Source organism: Pseudopodoces humilis, chromosome 1 (genome assembly GCF_049639895.1).
Source record: "Pseudopodoces humilis isolate 2021_Gansu_Grassland_sample_001 chromosome 1, ASM4963989v1, whole genome shotgun sequence".
Taxonomy (NCBI): Eukaryota; Metazoa; Chordata; class Aves; order Passeriformes; family Paridae; genus Pseudopodoces; species Pseudopodoces humilis.
Window position 1 is genome coordinate 105,260,679 of NC_142200.1, and position 15,848 is coordinate 105,276,526.

Sequence of the window (15,848 nt, forward strand, 5' to 3'; positions counted from 1 at the left end):
CCTGTCAAGCCTGGAAGTGAGCACAGCAGGGGTTCAACAGCCACCACTTGTGTGGTGTAGCACTGCCAAGAGGCACCTCTTGCCCATGCCAGCCACTGAGGTCTCAGCACAACCCAGCTGCTTCAGGGCTTATTCGGCTGCGCACCTACCAAATCTGCTTGCATTTATTCTGCGGGGACGCCCAGCTGCAGGGCTCTGAGCAGCCACAGGCAGGGTTTGCAGGGCTGTGGAGAAAAAGCCCAGATTTTTCCCCATTATTAGAATTTCCCTTTGCTACATGCATGGGGCAGATCTGTTCAGCCCATGTCTGACCACTACAATGCCTTTTCTCATATGATGCCCACTGATGCTCTAAACCAGTATAGGGTGGTCCAGCCCTGCCTCTGCTCTGCTCCAGCCAGCCTCATGATTTCAGAGCATCTTTTTTTTGGCCATGAAGGTCTTCTACCAGGATGTATTGAAGCAGAAAGAAAGTTGGGGAAAGGCTGCATCCTCCAGCATGCAACCCCAGGGCAGAGCTGCTTTCTCCCAGCCCTAATCCCCCACACCTCCATTTTGGTGCAAAGCCAGGAGGAAGACAATTGCTGACAGCATTGCCAAGAAACCCAACATGCCCAAAACCATTGTGCTGTTTTTAGCATCTTCCATCCAGGAATCTCACAAGCGTGTGACTGAGGAGGTATTTTTACCTTCCTCCCTCAGCGTTCCAGGCAGGACAGCTGGTGTCTCTGCAGTGTGAGCTGCACTGGTGGCTGCTGTGAGCCAGGACCAGCAGCTGGGCCCACTGCCAGGGCTGCCGACTTCCAGCTCCCAGCAGCCCAGGACCCCACAGCTGAACCAACCACCCCATTTCCTCATGGGGTTTAGTCTTTGGGGTCAGAGCCACAGCAGTGTGCTTGAAATCCTCCCCCAGTGCTTCTGTAAACAGCAGAGAAGATTAGGAGGAACAGCAAATGTGAATTAAGGACAAAAATAGTGCAAATTTGTGTTGTGTTTTTTTCAGATAATATGTGAAGGCTGGCCACAGCTCTCCTGCTGTGCAGAGCACTTTCCCATACATGCCCGAGCTCCTATACCCAGAGCTGGGCTCTTATGGACCCATCCAGATGCAGAACTGGCCAACAAAACAGAAAATGAGAGGCAGGGGGTCAGACCTCAGCCAGCACTCAGCACTCCAAATCCTCCAAATCCAGCCTCCCTCTCCCCATGCTGCTTCCCTTGGTGTGACAGAGAAAACCATGCATTTCAAGGGTCCTTGCAAAGCTAATTTCTCATAGAAAAATTGGAATAGTGGGGCCATCAGGGCCAGGGCAGTGATCACCACCTGTACTTGGCACTGGTGAGGCCACACCTTGAGTGCTGTATCCATTTCTAGGCCTTTAAAAAGTGCACTGAGTTGCTGGAGCGTGTCCAGCAAAGGGCAATGAGGCTAAGAAAGGTTTAGAAAACATGTCTGTGGGGAACAGCTGAGAGAGCTGGGCTTCTTTAGTCTCAAGAAGAAGAGGCTCAGGAGTAATCATGGCTCTCTACGAGTACGTGAAAGGAGGCCGTGGCCAGGTGGGGCCGGTCTCCTCTACCGAGCCTGCAGTGAGAGGGCAAGAGGAAACGGCCTTAAAATGAGACAGGGGAGATCCAGATTACATATTAGAAAAAAAAAAAAAACAGTGTTAGTGCGGTCAGGCATTGGAATAGGCTGCCCAGGGAGGTGGTGGAGTCACCACCCCAGGGTGTTTAGGAGGCCTCTGGCTCTGGATGATGTGGGCTACGTGTTACAGTGGCAGTGCCGGATGGACACATGGACTGGATGATCCTAAAGGTCTTTTCCAACTTCAGTGATGATTCTGTGATTCTGTGAGTCTCTCTGCACACCTATTCCCTTGATAGATACTGCCCAGCCCACGCTGGATGCTAGTTCATTCAGACTGATGTGTGGGGAACAGAGGGATGTAATTCATTTGCTATCTTGAGAGGCATCAAAATAAAGCCAAGGTCTGTGAAAACCCCCGGGGTTTCAATCAGCCCAAACCCTTTTTTGACAAAGCAATGATCCTGAGGAAAAGGATGCAGCCTTCTGACCCTCGTCTGGATAAAGCCAGCAAGGCTGTGACAGGAGGGATAACGCTTGGTGCAAGAGCGACTGCATATTTTGCTGGAGGACAAGAACCTTTTCCATCTTTGGGAGATATTAATAAGGATATCTCTACTTTTAAGACATCAGTGAGAGCCACTCGAAGCACTCGGCTTGAACCAGCAGGGAGCTAATATCCCTGACAGAAATCCCTCCTGTGGGAAATCAGCCCTCAGTGAGAGCCCAGCACGCCATCCTTTCACGGCGCGCAGCAAATCGGCTCAGGGCGCTGAGAAGCGAGGCGTGTGCCCGTCCTCCGGGGCTGGGGCACATTCAAGGGCACAGCAGCGGTGTCCCGGGACAAAGTGCTCTGCAGGGGCCTCAAGCCGCCGTGATTGCCGCTGCTCTGGCAGCAGATGTGGCAGGAAGGTGGGGCGCCAGCCCCCCGATCCCGAATTAGGTCAGTGGAGTTGTAACATCTGGCCCCGTATCTGCCATTCTGCGGGGATTAGGCACGGGCGCCGCTCAGGCACTGCGACATATATGGCCCGAGATGCAGCTTGTGGGGGTCTGGAGATGTGTGCTCTCGCACAGGAGGGAGGGACACTCTGTCCCACGGTCCCGTCCCGGCCAGGCTGCTCGGAGGGCTCTGCCCTCCCCCGGGCCGGTGCTGCTCGGACACCTGTGAGCCACGGCAGCAAGCGGGAGGAGCGGCCAACGGGAACAAGCATGCCCGGGAGAACCTGCCAGAAAGGAGGCAGCATCCAAAGGAGTTACACGGGAACTCGGGAAACCCGGCTTAGTCGTGGGACAAGGCCATGGGCAGGGGGACAGCAGCTGCTGGGGGACATTCCCATTCACCATGCAAAACCAGAGCCAACTTTTCACATCCCCCAAATAAACAAAGTGACTCTATATAAACTAGCATAAATAAAGACATACAGGACATTGGTCTTGATTAACATTTTAAGCAGCATCAAATTTCCTTGTTTCTCAGTCATGAGAAGGCAATTAGGTTTTCTGGGTGTTTTTTCATTTTTTTGTTTTGTTTTGTTTTGACTGCAGAGCAGCAGCCAGCAACATTGTCGGGTGGTCCCTTCTTGCCATTTTGCAATGCTCTTGCCAGCCTGGGCTGCTCTGTGTGGCTGTGGATTTCAGGCCAGTTTAGTTCAGGGTTTTGTCTTTGCCGCTCCCAGGGGAGCAACCTGAGGGGCACAGTTAGAAAGGCAGAAGGATCATGATGGGTTTGTATTTCAACCCTCTGATCAAAGCTCAGAGCAGGGTACTTGGGATGTTCTATCCAGCTGGGCTGTAAAACCTCCAGGGATGGAACCCTCCCAACCTCCTGGGCAGCTGCACAACCTCCCTGGAGCCTCCCTGGACTCACTGCAGTTCACTGACATCCATCAGCTGTCAGCAGGAATGATACCTGTGGCATCCACATGTGGTACAAGCACCAAGTGGAGGCAGAGAACTCCTTCCCTCGACCTATGGGCCCCACTTCTGCCCACAGGGGTTGGAGGAGCTGCTCTCCATCGCTGTCAGCACATGCTGGGAGCTCACACTCAGCTCCTGTCCCACCCCCAGGACTTTCCACAGCGCTGCTCCCTGGCCAGTCCCCCCCCAGGTTTGCTCTCAGGAGTCAGTCCTTCCCCTTTGCAGCAAGTAAGAAGGAGCAGGTTTAAAACCTGCTCCCGCCTCTTCTGAAAGTGAAAAATCAATTTCTAAGTATGCAAGACCATTTTTTTTGTAAGCTTTCTCCATGCAACTGCATTTCTCTAGCTTCACATGGCTAGGGATTGTCCCTGTAAATGGAAAGACAGGAAGACATACAAACCTGGAATTCAGGGAGAACAATGGTTAGAGGAGATTTCAAAAAGGAAAAGTTTAAGCAAATGGAAAAGAGCAGTATGAATCATACACCAGAAATAAAACCACAACAAGAGCAGAAGGTGAAATAGAAAGTGGAAGCAGGTCTATTGCCAGTGCCCATAGCAATCCTCACTTACACTTTGTGGCCCCATAAGTTGGCCTCCTCACCCAGATCAGATGAATTCTCCTGAGCTTCCAGGCATCTATTGATTATCTGTCTTTACAGACAGAAATATTTTAGTATCTCTTAAATCAGTGTCATGTGTGTGTCTTCCACAATTTCCAGGAATTTCTGGGCTGCCTTTACTGTCTGCACAGTTACAGACATAATCATTGTTGTACCACGATCTTGTGATCTGACATAATTTTCTGGCTGCTTCTTTCTTCATAACAGACTCACTTCACTTGTTAGTTCCTCTATGTTTAAAACAATATATAACCTTACCTCTGGCCCTCAAGATTGTCCATCAATTAGAAGAGTCTGAGAGTAGAGACTGAATATGTTTCATAAGAGCACAGATGTGAAGACAGCACATAGAAATTACTGGGGTTCTCTTTGATTTATTTGAAATCATACAATTAAACCACTTTGTCTGTACTCTGGGCCCTCCTATGCCAGAAATATCATCATTTCAGGCTTCTTCAAGCAGCTTTCATTTAAAAATTAGCTCTAGCGTTCCCCACTTGGAGATCAACCCCCAGTGATTTTCCCCATCCCAACCAGACTGAGACTGAGCAAGGTGGTGGATGAAGCACACAGAAACAAACAGTGAATTGGGTCAGTGGGTCTACAGAAGCTTTTTTGAGAAGCTGAGGTTCAAAGATGCCTGAGGCTGTGGGCTATTTATGAGTTTGTGGTCCCAAGGATTGCAACAAAGCCATGATTTCTCAGGCCTAACCACTGTGATATTGGAGTAGTGCCAGGATATTTCGTGTTAGGGTTTGAATTCATATTTACAAGCATTTTGTTTGTGTCCCACTAAGGCCGACACAAGACTCCAGGAACATACTGAGATTTAGCAGTGGGAGCAGAAGGAACAGCAGCTCCCTTGAGCTGCTGCTTGCCCAGCACAGCAGTCCACTCCCAAGTGGCTTTCCCTCATTATCCACTTGCTTACAGGAGCAACAAAACCCTCAGGACAAGGAGCTGTTGCAGGCACAGCGAGGAGAGGAAAAATGAGGTAGTGGCAGGAGAGGACAGCGGGAAGGTGGAGGAGAGGAGCAGGATGGGTGGGGAGGACGCAGCTCTGTGAGATCCTTTTCCACAGACACATCAGTAGGAGCAGCAGAAGAAGAGGCCAGGGCAGGAGGATCGGGGCATGACCACAGGGAAGGCAAGCAGGAGGCTGGGGAAACAAGGGCAGATGAGGACAGCCCTGGGGGTCACAAAGCTGCTCTGCAGGGAAATGCTGGGAATAGGAAAGCTGAGAAGTTTTTCTCAATTGCCGATTTGAGACACCATTAAAACACACACCTGCGCACATCCTTGTATTTACGGAAATCTTTTTTTCTGCGTCTTTCCCAAACCTACTAAAAGGAAAGCATTCCTACTAAAGGGAAAGCATTTGCCAGTACACATGGAAGCATTCCTGTGTGCCCTTGCACACACCACTGATTGACTTCAGGTTATGCTCAGTGAAGGCCATTCAACCTACAGGGGAAGAAACACCTTCTCTAAACACGAACTATAGCTCAAAAGTCAAGACACTTTCCTGCTGTGCTTCTGCAGACTTTCCTTTGGAGGCATTGGCAAGGTACTTGCAGGAAAGGCAGACATTGCAAACAGAGACTGAGGTTTCTCTTGTTCCAAAAGAAGGAAAAAATAAACCCTTCATAGAAACCCAAGACGAATTTCATCAGGCAGAGGATGTTGCCACCTGCTGCTTAAATAAGGGCAGACATTAGTTCCCTGTGGTTTGGGTCATTCCTGGGATTTGAATTTTTCTGCATGTTCCAGGGACTAACAGATTATTTTTTTCTGATCCTGACTCAGGTGCCAGCAACTCCTCTTCCACTGTACTGCTGGCAAATACAACAAACCACAAAATACTCTTTTCTCTGCACTCTTCACTGTAATCAGATTTGCACATAGGTGGGCTACCACAGCAAGCAAACATCACCTGAAAAGACTTCAGATGAGCCCAGCTGTGTACTTAGCTGCTACCTAGCATGAGGTGCAAACCTTTGGAGAGAGCCAAATCTTGAGCACCCAAAAGCAAATTTAAGACAGAAGGGACTTTTAAAACTGTTTTCAAAGAACTGTTAAAAAGTGTATGGCCTACACACACTAGGAATAGGAGTGAAACTGCTGCCCTTATTTGCAATTCAAAGAGTTAGGTTGTAATGTTGAGAATTAGAGCATACGTTCTTTGTGCAGGATTAAATAAAAATGCCAATGTTTCTGTGAGACAGTAGCTTGGCAGACAATGAGAAATGAAATAAAATGAGCCTGGATTGCTCTGCAGTCAGAGCTGATGAAACAGCAGCATTGGATTGCTATTCCCCCTGGTAAAATACCTCTGGGGAAAAAAAAAAATCTATTAATCACAACCATCTGGAAGGGAGCCTCAGCTGCAGATGCAGTTGGGATACTGGGGACAGGGCTGAACAGCCAGACCAGTGGCTGTGGCCAGGAAGGAACAGCAGGGACTATGCTACACCATCTGTGGGGACAGGGGAGAAACCCCACCAGGGTCCGGTGCACAGGAATGGACATGCAAAGCCTTGGGAATCATGCTGATTTAATCTGAATTTAATTTCTGTAAAGTTTCCAGACCTGATGAAATTACTCTGCAACTGGTTAGTTTTCTGGGAACTCAACCAGGTCCATGAAGGGTCCAAAATCACCAACACAGCAGCAGAAAGGGAACTCAAGTCATGCCAGGTGGCAGGACAGTCAGTCACTGGAGCTGGCCAAATTAGCTTCATCTACTTTGACAAGACCCATTGCCCTGCCTACATCTCCTGCAAGTAAAGAAAATGTTTCTTCTGCAGGGAGAAACAAATTTCTGTTTCCAGAGGGAAAACTGAGGAAAACTACAATTTTAGGTGACTTTCCAAAGCTCTTCAGAGGCCTTTTCTAGTCATGTGATGCTGCCAACAGAGTTTTCAGGCATGGCACATACAAAGTAAGTCTTCCTCTTCACCAGGAACCACAGGATGGTTTGCGTTGGAAGGAAATTTAAAGTCCTTCTAGCTCCAACCCCCTATCCCTTCCTGAGGAACGGCCATCTTCCACTAAGCCAGGTTGCTCAGAGCCACATCCAGTCTGGCCTTGAACACTCCCAGAGATGGGGTACCCACTACTTCTCTGGACAATCTGTTCCAGTGCCTCAACACCCTCACTGCAAAGAATTTCTTCCTAATACCTAATCTGAACTTACTGTCAGTTAAAAACCATTATGTCCCCTTGTCGGTCACTCCATACCCTTGTTAAAAGTCCCTCTCCAGCTCTCTTGTAGCGCCCCTATGGGTACTGAAGGTGCTCTAAGGTCTCCCTGGAACCTTTTCTTCTCCTGCTTGAACATCCCCAACTCCCTCAATCTGTCTTCACAGGAGAGGTGCTCCATCCCTCTGATTGTTTTTGTGGCATCCTCTGGACTTCCTCCAACAGGTTCATTTCCTTCCTGTCCTGGGATCCCAGAACTGGATGCAGCACTGCAGGTGGGGTCTCACCTGTGCAAAGGGTCAGAATCCTCTCCCTCTCCCTGCTAGCCACACTGCTTTGGATGCAGCCTAGGACACGTTTGTTCTCTGGGTTGCAAAGGCACATTGCTGGATCACAGCCAGCTTCTCATCCACCAACACCCCCAATTCCTTCTCCTTCGCACTGCTCCTTTTCTCAGTCTGTCTTTTGCTCAGGACTGCCCCAACACATGCAGGATCTCAGATGAGTCAAGTCTGGGGAGAAGTGATTCAGCAGCTTGCTTCCAAAGGAGAGAAGGAAATCATTAAGGTTACCAAATGAGAAGGTCTTGAGAGCAGGAAAAGGTATTCCTCTTGCCTATCTGTAATTTTGCTACACTACAAAAATCTGGTCACTGTGACATAGCTGCTTTTTCCATTTCCTTTCATTGTGAAGATTATTGTGGGCAGACTAGGGCAGAGGGTATCCGAGAAGTCAGAGGAATTACATTCCCTTAGTAAAGCAAAAGCACAAGTTTTATCTCGACCTATGTGTCTCGCTGTCCCAGGGCAAGCTGAAATATGATCACCTTAATTAAAAAACTGCCTTCTCTGCACAAAGCAAGCATCTTGGCTATCTCAGAAACCTCTCCAGATGACAGTGCAGGGGTGATGTATTACAGAACCAGAGCTGCTCTTTCAAGCAGAAGGGGAACTGAGAAAAATTTTTACTTGTTTTTCTGTCAGACAGCAGTTCCCTATGATACTGCTCACAAATCTGTTCCACTCATCATCCCCTTTTAATAGTGCAAGGGAAGAGAACAGGGTGCAGCATGCAGGAATTATTTGCAGCTGCAGCCTCCACAGCAGCACTGCCTGGCACCCCAGGCCACTTGCAGGTCCCCCAGTGCTGCTGCTGGGTCCTCACCTGTACTCTCAGATGCCCTCCTGCATCCCCTCCTGCCCATGCATAGACACCCCAGGCAGCTGTGGATTCCCAATGAATGAATTAAACTCTCCAGTTTCACAGCTGTGTATTCCTGGGACCGTTGCAAGGGAAGGCTTTCTGCTCTCTGGGCTGCTTCTCCATTGCCCAGAGCCAAAGGCAGCCAATAACCTCCATCAAGCCAAGAGGATGGGAACAGTGGTCTATTCCAGCACCAGCAGGCGTTTAGATCTGGGCGTGGGGGACAAATCCCACTGGCACCCCCTGAAGGTGACCTGTACCGTATTTACCAGGATAGAACACACACTTCTAGTGCTGAACACTTGTGACTAGTTAGAAGGAAGGGAAGCTGCCAAGAGGAACAAGCTGAGTAGCTCCTGGGAGAAGTAACCATGTGGCAACGGGAAAGCAGAGGTGGGCAGACCCACAGCATGGGCAAAGCTCCAGAAACACTCCATTCCCGAAGGTGCTAGCAGGGGCAGCCCATTTTCAGGAAGCAGAACCTGGAGTGAGGAGCAGGCTATCCTGATAGCTGGCCACCAAACCTACCAGCCACCCAGCACAACAGGATACTCACCAGAATGTGGGATGAGGCAGGTGCGGGTTGTGGAGAAGGGAACAACTGCCTTTGCTGAGCCTTAAACAGCGTAAGGTCAGGAAACAGATGTTGGCAGTGGAGAAACATCAACTGCACCGAGAGGCTTGTAAACACTAAGGGTTGGAAACCCAAGAGCTGTACGCAAAAACAACCTCGTCAGGTAATCTGCAAGGAAAGTACATCCTTACCTTGGGCACTAACACAGCTTGCCCTCACTACCCCCACACAAATTGGCCTGACAATGCTGCACAAACAGGAAGATGAACCCTTCATGCACTGGCTTGTTCCTCAACTTCAGCTACACTTTCTGCTTATTGTCAAAGTGTGAACCAGTGATCCAGCCCAATTCTTGACTTCCATGTTGATTTATCTGTATTGAAACCTTTAAAAGCATTATTTTAAGCCATTTATATTTCAATCAGATCTAGGAGTTTCTTGAATCAATGAAGACAAAAGCAATCCCCAAACAATTAAGAATCTCTTACTGTGGAGATTATGAAGGAGAAATGTAGATTTGCTTCATTCTCTGAGGTGCCCAATTAGGAATGGCTTTGGCAGGCTGACCACAAGAGTACTGTGGTGACAAAGTGTCACCTGAATCAGAGGCCCAACATGTGGCCTTTCGAGGAGTCAGTGCATCAGTAGGTCTCTGCCTATCAGATGAGAAAACTGCAGTGAAAGCCAAAAGAACTACATCACTGTCTTAAAATTTTGCATTTCATGCTGGAAGCAGCAATTTCAGCATCCTGATACTCAGAATGTCGAACCTCCATTGTGGTCAGCCAGATAAGCTACCCAATGTGGGAATTTATTTTGTATCAGAAGAAAATCCCAAGTTTGCACTCTTTACTCACTTTTTCATATATAAAAATACAGATGCATTTTCATACCTCTGTCTAAAATTAAATATACCTACTGCCCACGTTTAAATGCAATTGCACACTCAACAGAGCTGTTTGCAGTGCCATACTTGGCAGGAGCAAGATTCTTTTCTCTCCCTCACTGCCTCTTTCACAGAACATACACTAAGCTGAGTGGAGATCTTCATTCTCAAACGAAAGCAGCAACATTTCCAGCCCCACAACTACCTGGGACTTAGTTACTGGAGCAAATCCTGACACAGAAACGCCCAGCAGATGCACAGAACTACTCCTTGACAGCTCTTGTTCTGTGCCTCTGCAGAGCAGGTGGTGTTTCCCTGAACACTTTAAAAGAAACAGGAGACGAATCCAGTACTATCCAGTGACACCTGGGTGCAACAGGTTTCTGGCTGATCAACATACCACAAAACCTCTGCTGCATGTGCTCAGAGTTGTGACACTAATTCAGGGAAATTTTAGTATCCAAATATTAGCAAGTAAAATGAGTTTTGGCTTTGCAGAAATAACGTATTTCAATTACATTTTATTCAGTGGAAGAAAAAAAATACAAATCTGGGCTGTCTCATAGTTCTTCTTTAGCTTACTGTAGCCAGATTTTGTACTGGCTACACAGCTACTGTATTGCAGAGGTTCACACATCATTCTAAATTTTACTTTTTTTTTAATACAAAAGCCCTGGTGCAGCCCTAACTCAACAGGAAAAGCCAAAGCATTTAAAAAAAAAAAAAGTTGAGGTGACAGAAGTCTTCCCCAAAAAGGCAATGCTGTATTTCAGAAGAGAACTCCAAACACGTGCTCTGCATTTTCATTCAAATACAAATGCCATGTAATAGGTTATATTGCCCAGAGAAGCTGTGGATGCTCCATCACTGGCAGCGTTCAAGGCCAGGCTGGATGGGCCTTTGAGCAACCTGGTCTAGCAGAAGATGTCTCTATCCATGATGTGGGGGCTGGAACTAAACTTAAAGAACCCTTCCAAGCCAAACCATTCCATGATTCGATGAGTAATACAAAAGGCTGTACAGAGCTTATACGAGTTTCTGATCATCCTGAGTGTGTGTGAGAGGCTAGAGAGTAACAGTGGGGAGAATGAAGACAAGCATGGTGAAACCAAGTTTCCCAATAAATTATATCTCTATTTCAGAGCAAATAGGGATGCTAAAGTACCAGCATATACCCACATAGAGTGCATCCTCAGTTTTGATGAGTCCAAAAAGTAGTTCAGAATTCTGTAACTGTTACCTGGTTATTGAATTATTCAATTTATTGAATTAAACTGAAACTTGAGGGGCAGATGCAGGCAGTGTACATTCTATGAGATGTAACACAGATGAGATTTTGCAATTTTATTTACTTGCAAGGGAAAGCAATGTCCACTTACTAATACTCAGTGTCTTCTCTGAAAAAGAGGCAGAATATTTGAAATGAGTTACAAGGAAGCCTTTATGCATACTGAAAATGTAGTTTCTTTGAGAAGCTAGATGGATGAATCATATTTCTGTAATCATAACTCATGTAAAAGAAAAATGAGCAGAAACAGAGTGATAATACAGGGAACATCTGCAAAAATGAGATATTCTTCATTACTCTATAGGCAAACAGACATAAGAAATCCCCACTAATTTTTAACAACTTACAAACGTGTTGTTTCCCATCCATCCACCAGATCCTCCTAAAAGCTTGCAGAAGGCAGAAACAACAGCAGGAAAAGCAGGACTACCAGAAAGGGAGCTGGTGGGACACAGCACAGGGTGTACAGGCACTTGGTGCCCTCTCCTGGGCATAACAGAAAGAGCCATGTTTAGCCAATTCAGAGCATTGCCATGGAAATGCGGTCTTTTACATGCTAAACTGATTCCTCAGATGAATCAGACACAGGTCAATCAGAGAGGAAGGAAATTCACACATTTCCAGAGAAGTACTCAGCTGTTCCAACTCCATTACAAATCCTGACACAGCAGCGTGTTACATCACAACATTGTTTATTATGTAACTTTTTACAATACAAACAAAAATACAGAAATGCAGTATATGAATACAGCTAAATGCAAAATGGTGATGTTTTTCTCGAGGCCATATTCCCATTTCTAGTAAAATAAAGAAAGACTGCACACAGGTAGAAACAGGTTGGTAGTTAACTCCACAATTTTGCCTAGAAATGACCTATAAATGCGTTTTCCTGCTACTTACCATAAAACGTAAAAAGGGAGTTAAAGGAAAGTTTTACTCACTGGTTCCTACCATATGAAAGAAGCTATATTCTATTTAGGAGGGCCAATATATGGAAAAATATCTAAATTAAATGTTATTACAAAAAATGAAGCAGTAATGAGATCCTCCTGGCTAAAGGAGTTACTAAATGAGAATAGCATATATTTAAAGAATCCAAAACATAAAAGGGTTGTTATAAAAAGCTTAGGTGCACTGTAAGCTTACAACTTTTTTTTTTCCATGTGTCCTTTTAAACAATGGAAGTGTCAAAAATAGGGTCAACTGTGTTAGACTAAATTACATTATTGTATATGCTGCACTGAATGGAGTTCTTGTATTATAATAGAGAAGCATTGTTTGCATCATATTATGGCAATTTATCCTCACTAAAAACCGTCTAGAGTCCTGCATTTTTTGACATCCTGTAAACCGTCGAACCACCAGAACATGATTGTACAACAGTAAAATGTTTTCTTTTGCATTAAAATGACACCTGTTTAAAAAAAAAAAAAGAATGAAAAAAGGTACTTAGAGCTGTTATTTTTCCAAGTACACAACACCCTAGACAATTCAAGGCATCTCATTCTCCATCAAAATTAACAAAAATTTGTCATGCTGTTAAATCCATTACTATGGATACAACTGGTGCAAAATTGGTCAAACGGATCCAACAAACACTGATGTCCAGGCTGGCATATTGGCAACTAATACATAACTGGTGGTCAAAATGATGCATTTAAAATATCTTCCCTTTCTTCTTATTCTTTTCCAAGGTTCTAAATTGACATTAAAAAAAAAAGTTTGTTAAATAATGCATACATGTTCTGATTTTTAAAAAAAATAGTACATTTTAAAACAGGCATTTTAATAAGGCTTTACTGGTTACAACACAATGGATGAAACCTACTAAGCACACAGTATTTGTACTGTGTGAATCAAGCAATGCAGCTATCACCGGATTTCCCCTCCCAAGGACACGGGGAATTAAACATTTTAATTCTCAAAGCTTTAATTCTTCATCCCCCAGAAATCTGATGCAATCTATTAATATAAACGTTTGTTTTTTTACATAGATATATTTATGTGTGGGTACCATATTTTTAAAGGCTAAAATCTGCTTTAGAAGCTAATAATCTTGTCACTATTGCTGAAATGCAATCATTTGTAACTAAAAGCAGTCCAAGATTTTTCTTGGCTTTTAAGTGACACCTCCATAGTGGTCAGTGACCATGGATGGACCATTACTGTCTCAGAAATCACCTTTGAGCAGAAAGCTACAGAATTTCTACCATGAACTGCAGGACAAAACTCCAATTTACCTGGAAGAATTCTGTTGTTCCAAAATACGTTGTTGAGCCTCCCAGTTTGCTTTCTCATCCTCAAACTGACGACGCTTTTCCTCCAATTCTTTGTGTTGTGCCTCCAAATTCTTCTTCATTTGCTCATGGCGTCGCTGCAGCTGTAAAAGATTACAAACGGAGTCAGTAGGTGCAGAAAAAACAGCAACTTTTAACAAACATCAGCAACTAAACTTACTAAAGCAACAAAATCATGTATTCTATTTTCCTTCAGAGAAAGTAGTTCAGACTAAAAACACCATGGTCATAGGTATTGCCAGTAACAGAAAATGAAAGCTTCATTTTACAGTTAACAGAAAATGCCCCAAATGCTGCCCAATTTACAAACAGTATTTGTATGCAGCTACATTTGGCAAATAAAAGGAAATTAAAAAATACTTTGGTATTTGACACAAACATTAAGCAGCAAACTGAAGAGAATCTGAGTATCACTAATGCATAAAAGAGCAGCATCTTTGACTTTCTGTGGGGTGGAAAAACCCAAAATATTGATTTCATCCTATAGCGTTAACTATCGTGGAGGTATTTGGAAAAAAAAAAAAAAAAGTGGATTAATTTATTTGCTAATCAGATGAATCCGTATTATTGAGGAAGTGAATTGTCTACATTCCAAAACAGAGTAAGAATTCTCTCTGGCAAGTTGATGGGACGGACTGACAATCAAATGTGTTGTATGTGAGGATGGAAGCACCTGTCAGGAGAAGTGATTCCTTTTGTGTGACAGAATGTTTTTTTGAATTGAGGTAAATCATAGAATGGTTTGGGTTGGAAGGGATCTTAAAGATCATTTAATTCCAACCCTCCCATCAAGGGCAGGGACCTGGATGGTCAGTGTCCCATCCAGCCTGACCTTGAACATCTCCAGGGTTAGGATACCCACAACTTCTCTGGACAATCTGTTCCAGTGCGTCTCATAATAAAAAACTTTCTCCTATTATCTGATCTAAACCTACCTTCTTTCAGTTAAGAGCCATTCCCCTTGTCCTGTCACTCCACACCCCTGTAAATAGTCCCTCTCCATCTTTCTTGTTGGTCCCTTCAATACTGGAAGGACACAATAAGGCGACCACAAGGTCTCCTCTTTTCCAGGCTAAGTAATTCCAATTCTCTCAGCCTTCACTTATAGAAGAGGTGCTCCATCCCTCCAGTTGTGTTGGTGGCCTCCTCTGGACTCGCTCCAGCACATCAACACCCTTCCTGTGCTGGGATGCCAGAGCTGGATATAGCACTGCAGGTGGGGGTCTCACCACAGCAGAGCAGAGGGGCATCCCTTCCCTCGACCAGATGTCCACATGTCAGAGAAGTGATATAAAACTTCCTCTTTCTTTACTCATTTGCAAGACCCTGTTTTACACAAACCCTTGAAAACCTATTTCCTTTTACACATTTTTATACAGCACTGTCTGTTGCCTACTTTTCCACATTTAGATAAATAAACATCAGAAGTTTAAAAAGCCATGAATGGTGAAGTAAAAAGAAGAATGAATTGCATGAACATAAAAAACTGGTATGACAGGATACACTCAGTCAGAAAGTCATGAGATAGTACATGAAATCCAGAAATATTTTTGGTTTTCATATAACAAGGAGAATGTGGAGACCATAAGTATAAAAGGGTTCAAAAATATTCAAGACAGAAATTGAAGAAAGGATAAATCAAGTGACTACAAAAACCATGATCCAGATAAAACACAGCTTTAAAATCCTCAAATTGCTGACTGGCGTATCTTACTATTCACATCCTTATCTATTCAGTTCCCGAAAAGAAAAAACAAAAAACCCAACCTCCCCAAAAAAGCTCACCACCAAACAAAAAAAAATCTAGATTGATTTTTTTCCTCTTATCCAGTATGCCTTGGCACCTCTTACACCGCCTAGGCTGCCAAGTATTTCAACTACACTTCCAAGTTTCCTCATTTTTCTCAAATTTGGAGACAAACTTCTTCAGGAACTTTGACAGTTCTGAACTTCTCTATTAGGCTTCTTGTGAGAAACTGCTTTCCCAAAACTTAAAAAGTTACTCAATTTTTTAACTTAAAAAATTATTTAATTTTTTACTTTTACTTAAACTTTATAATAGTCCCTTATATAAAGATCACTTTCAGAGCCCCCTGAAGCCTGTAAAAAACCAGATTCACTGTGAGGACTTCACCTGGACATAAGAGAAATTAGAATTAAGTATCCATAAAATTTGTTCAAATGATACTGGGACACTGACAAAAACAAATCCCTGACTCTTCCTTAGGCTAGTAATTCTCATTTAGGTGTCCCTGACTCTTCCTTAGCCTAG

General features: G+C 44.7%; 1 protein-coding gene across 2 annotated transcripts in view; it reads right to left on the reverse strand.

Moving 5' to 3' along the window:
• Positions 1–11,954: 11,954 nt before the first annotated feature.
• Positions 11,955–15,848, reverse strand: part of SEPTIN7 (septin 7) — a 59,150-nt gene continuing 55,256 nt past the window's right edge. For both annotated transcript variants that reach the window (XM_088051723.1, XM_014248592.2), the window contains 2 exons: positions 13,520–13,659; positions 11,955–12,976 (listed from right to left, as the gene is read on the reverse strand). In XM_088051723.1, the coding sequence (XP_087907849.1) occupies positions 12,937–12,976; positions 13,520–13,659 (180 nt within the window). In that variant the 3' untranslated portion in view covers positions 11,955–12,936. The remainder of the gene's footprint in view (positions 12,977–13,519; positions 13,660–15,848) is intronic.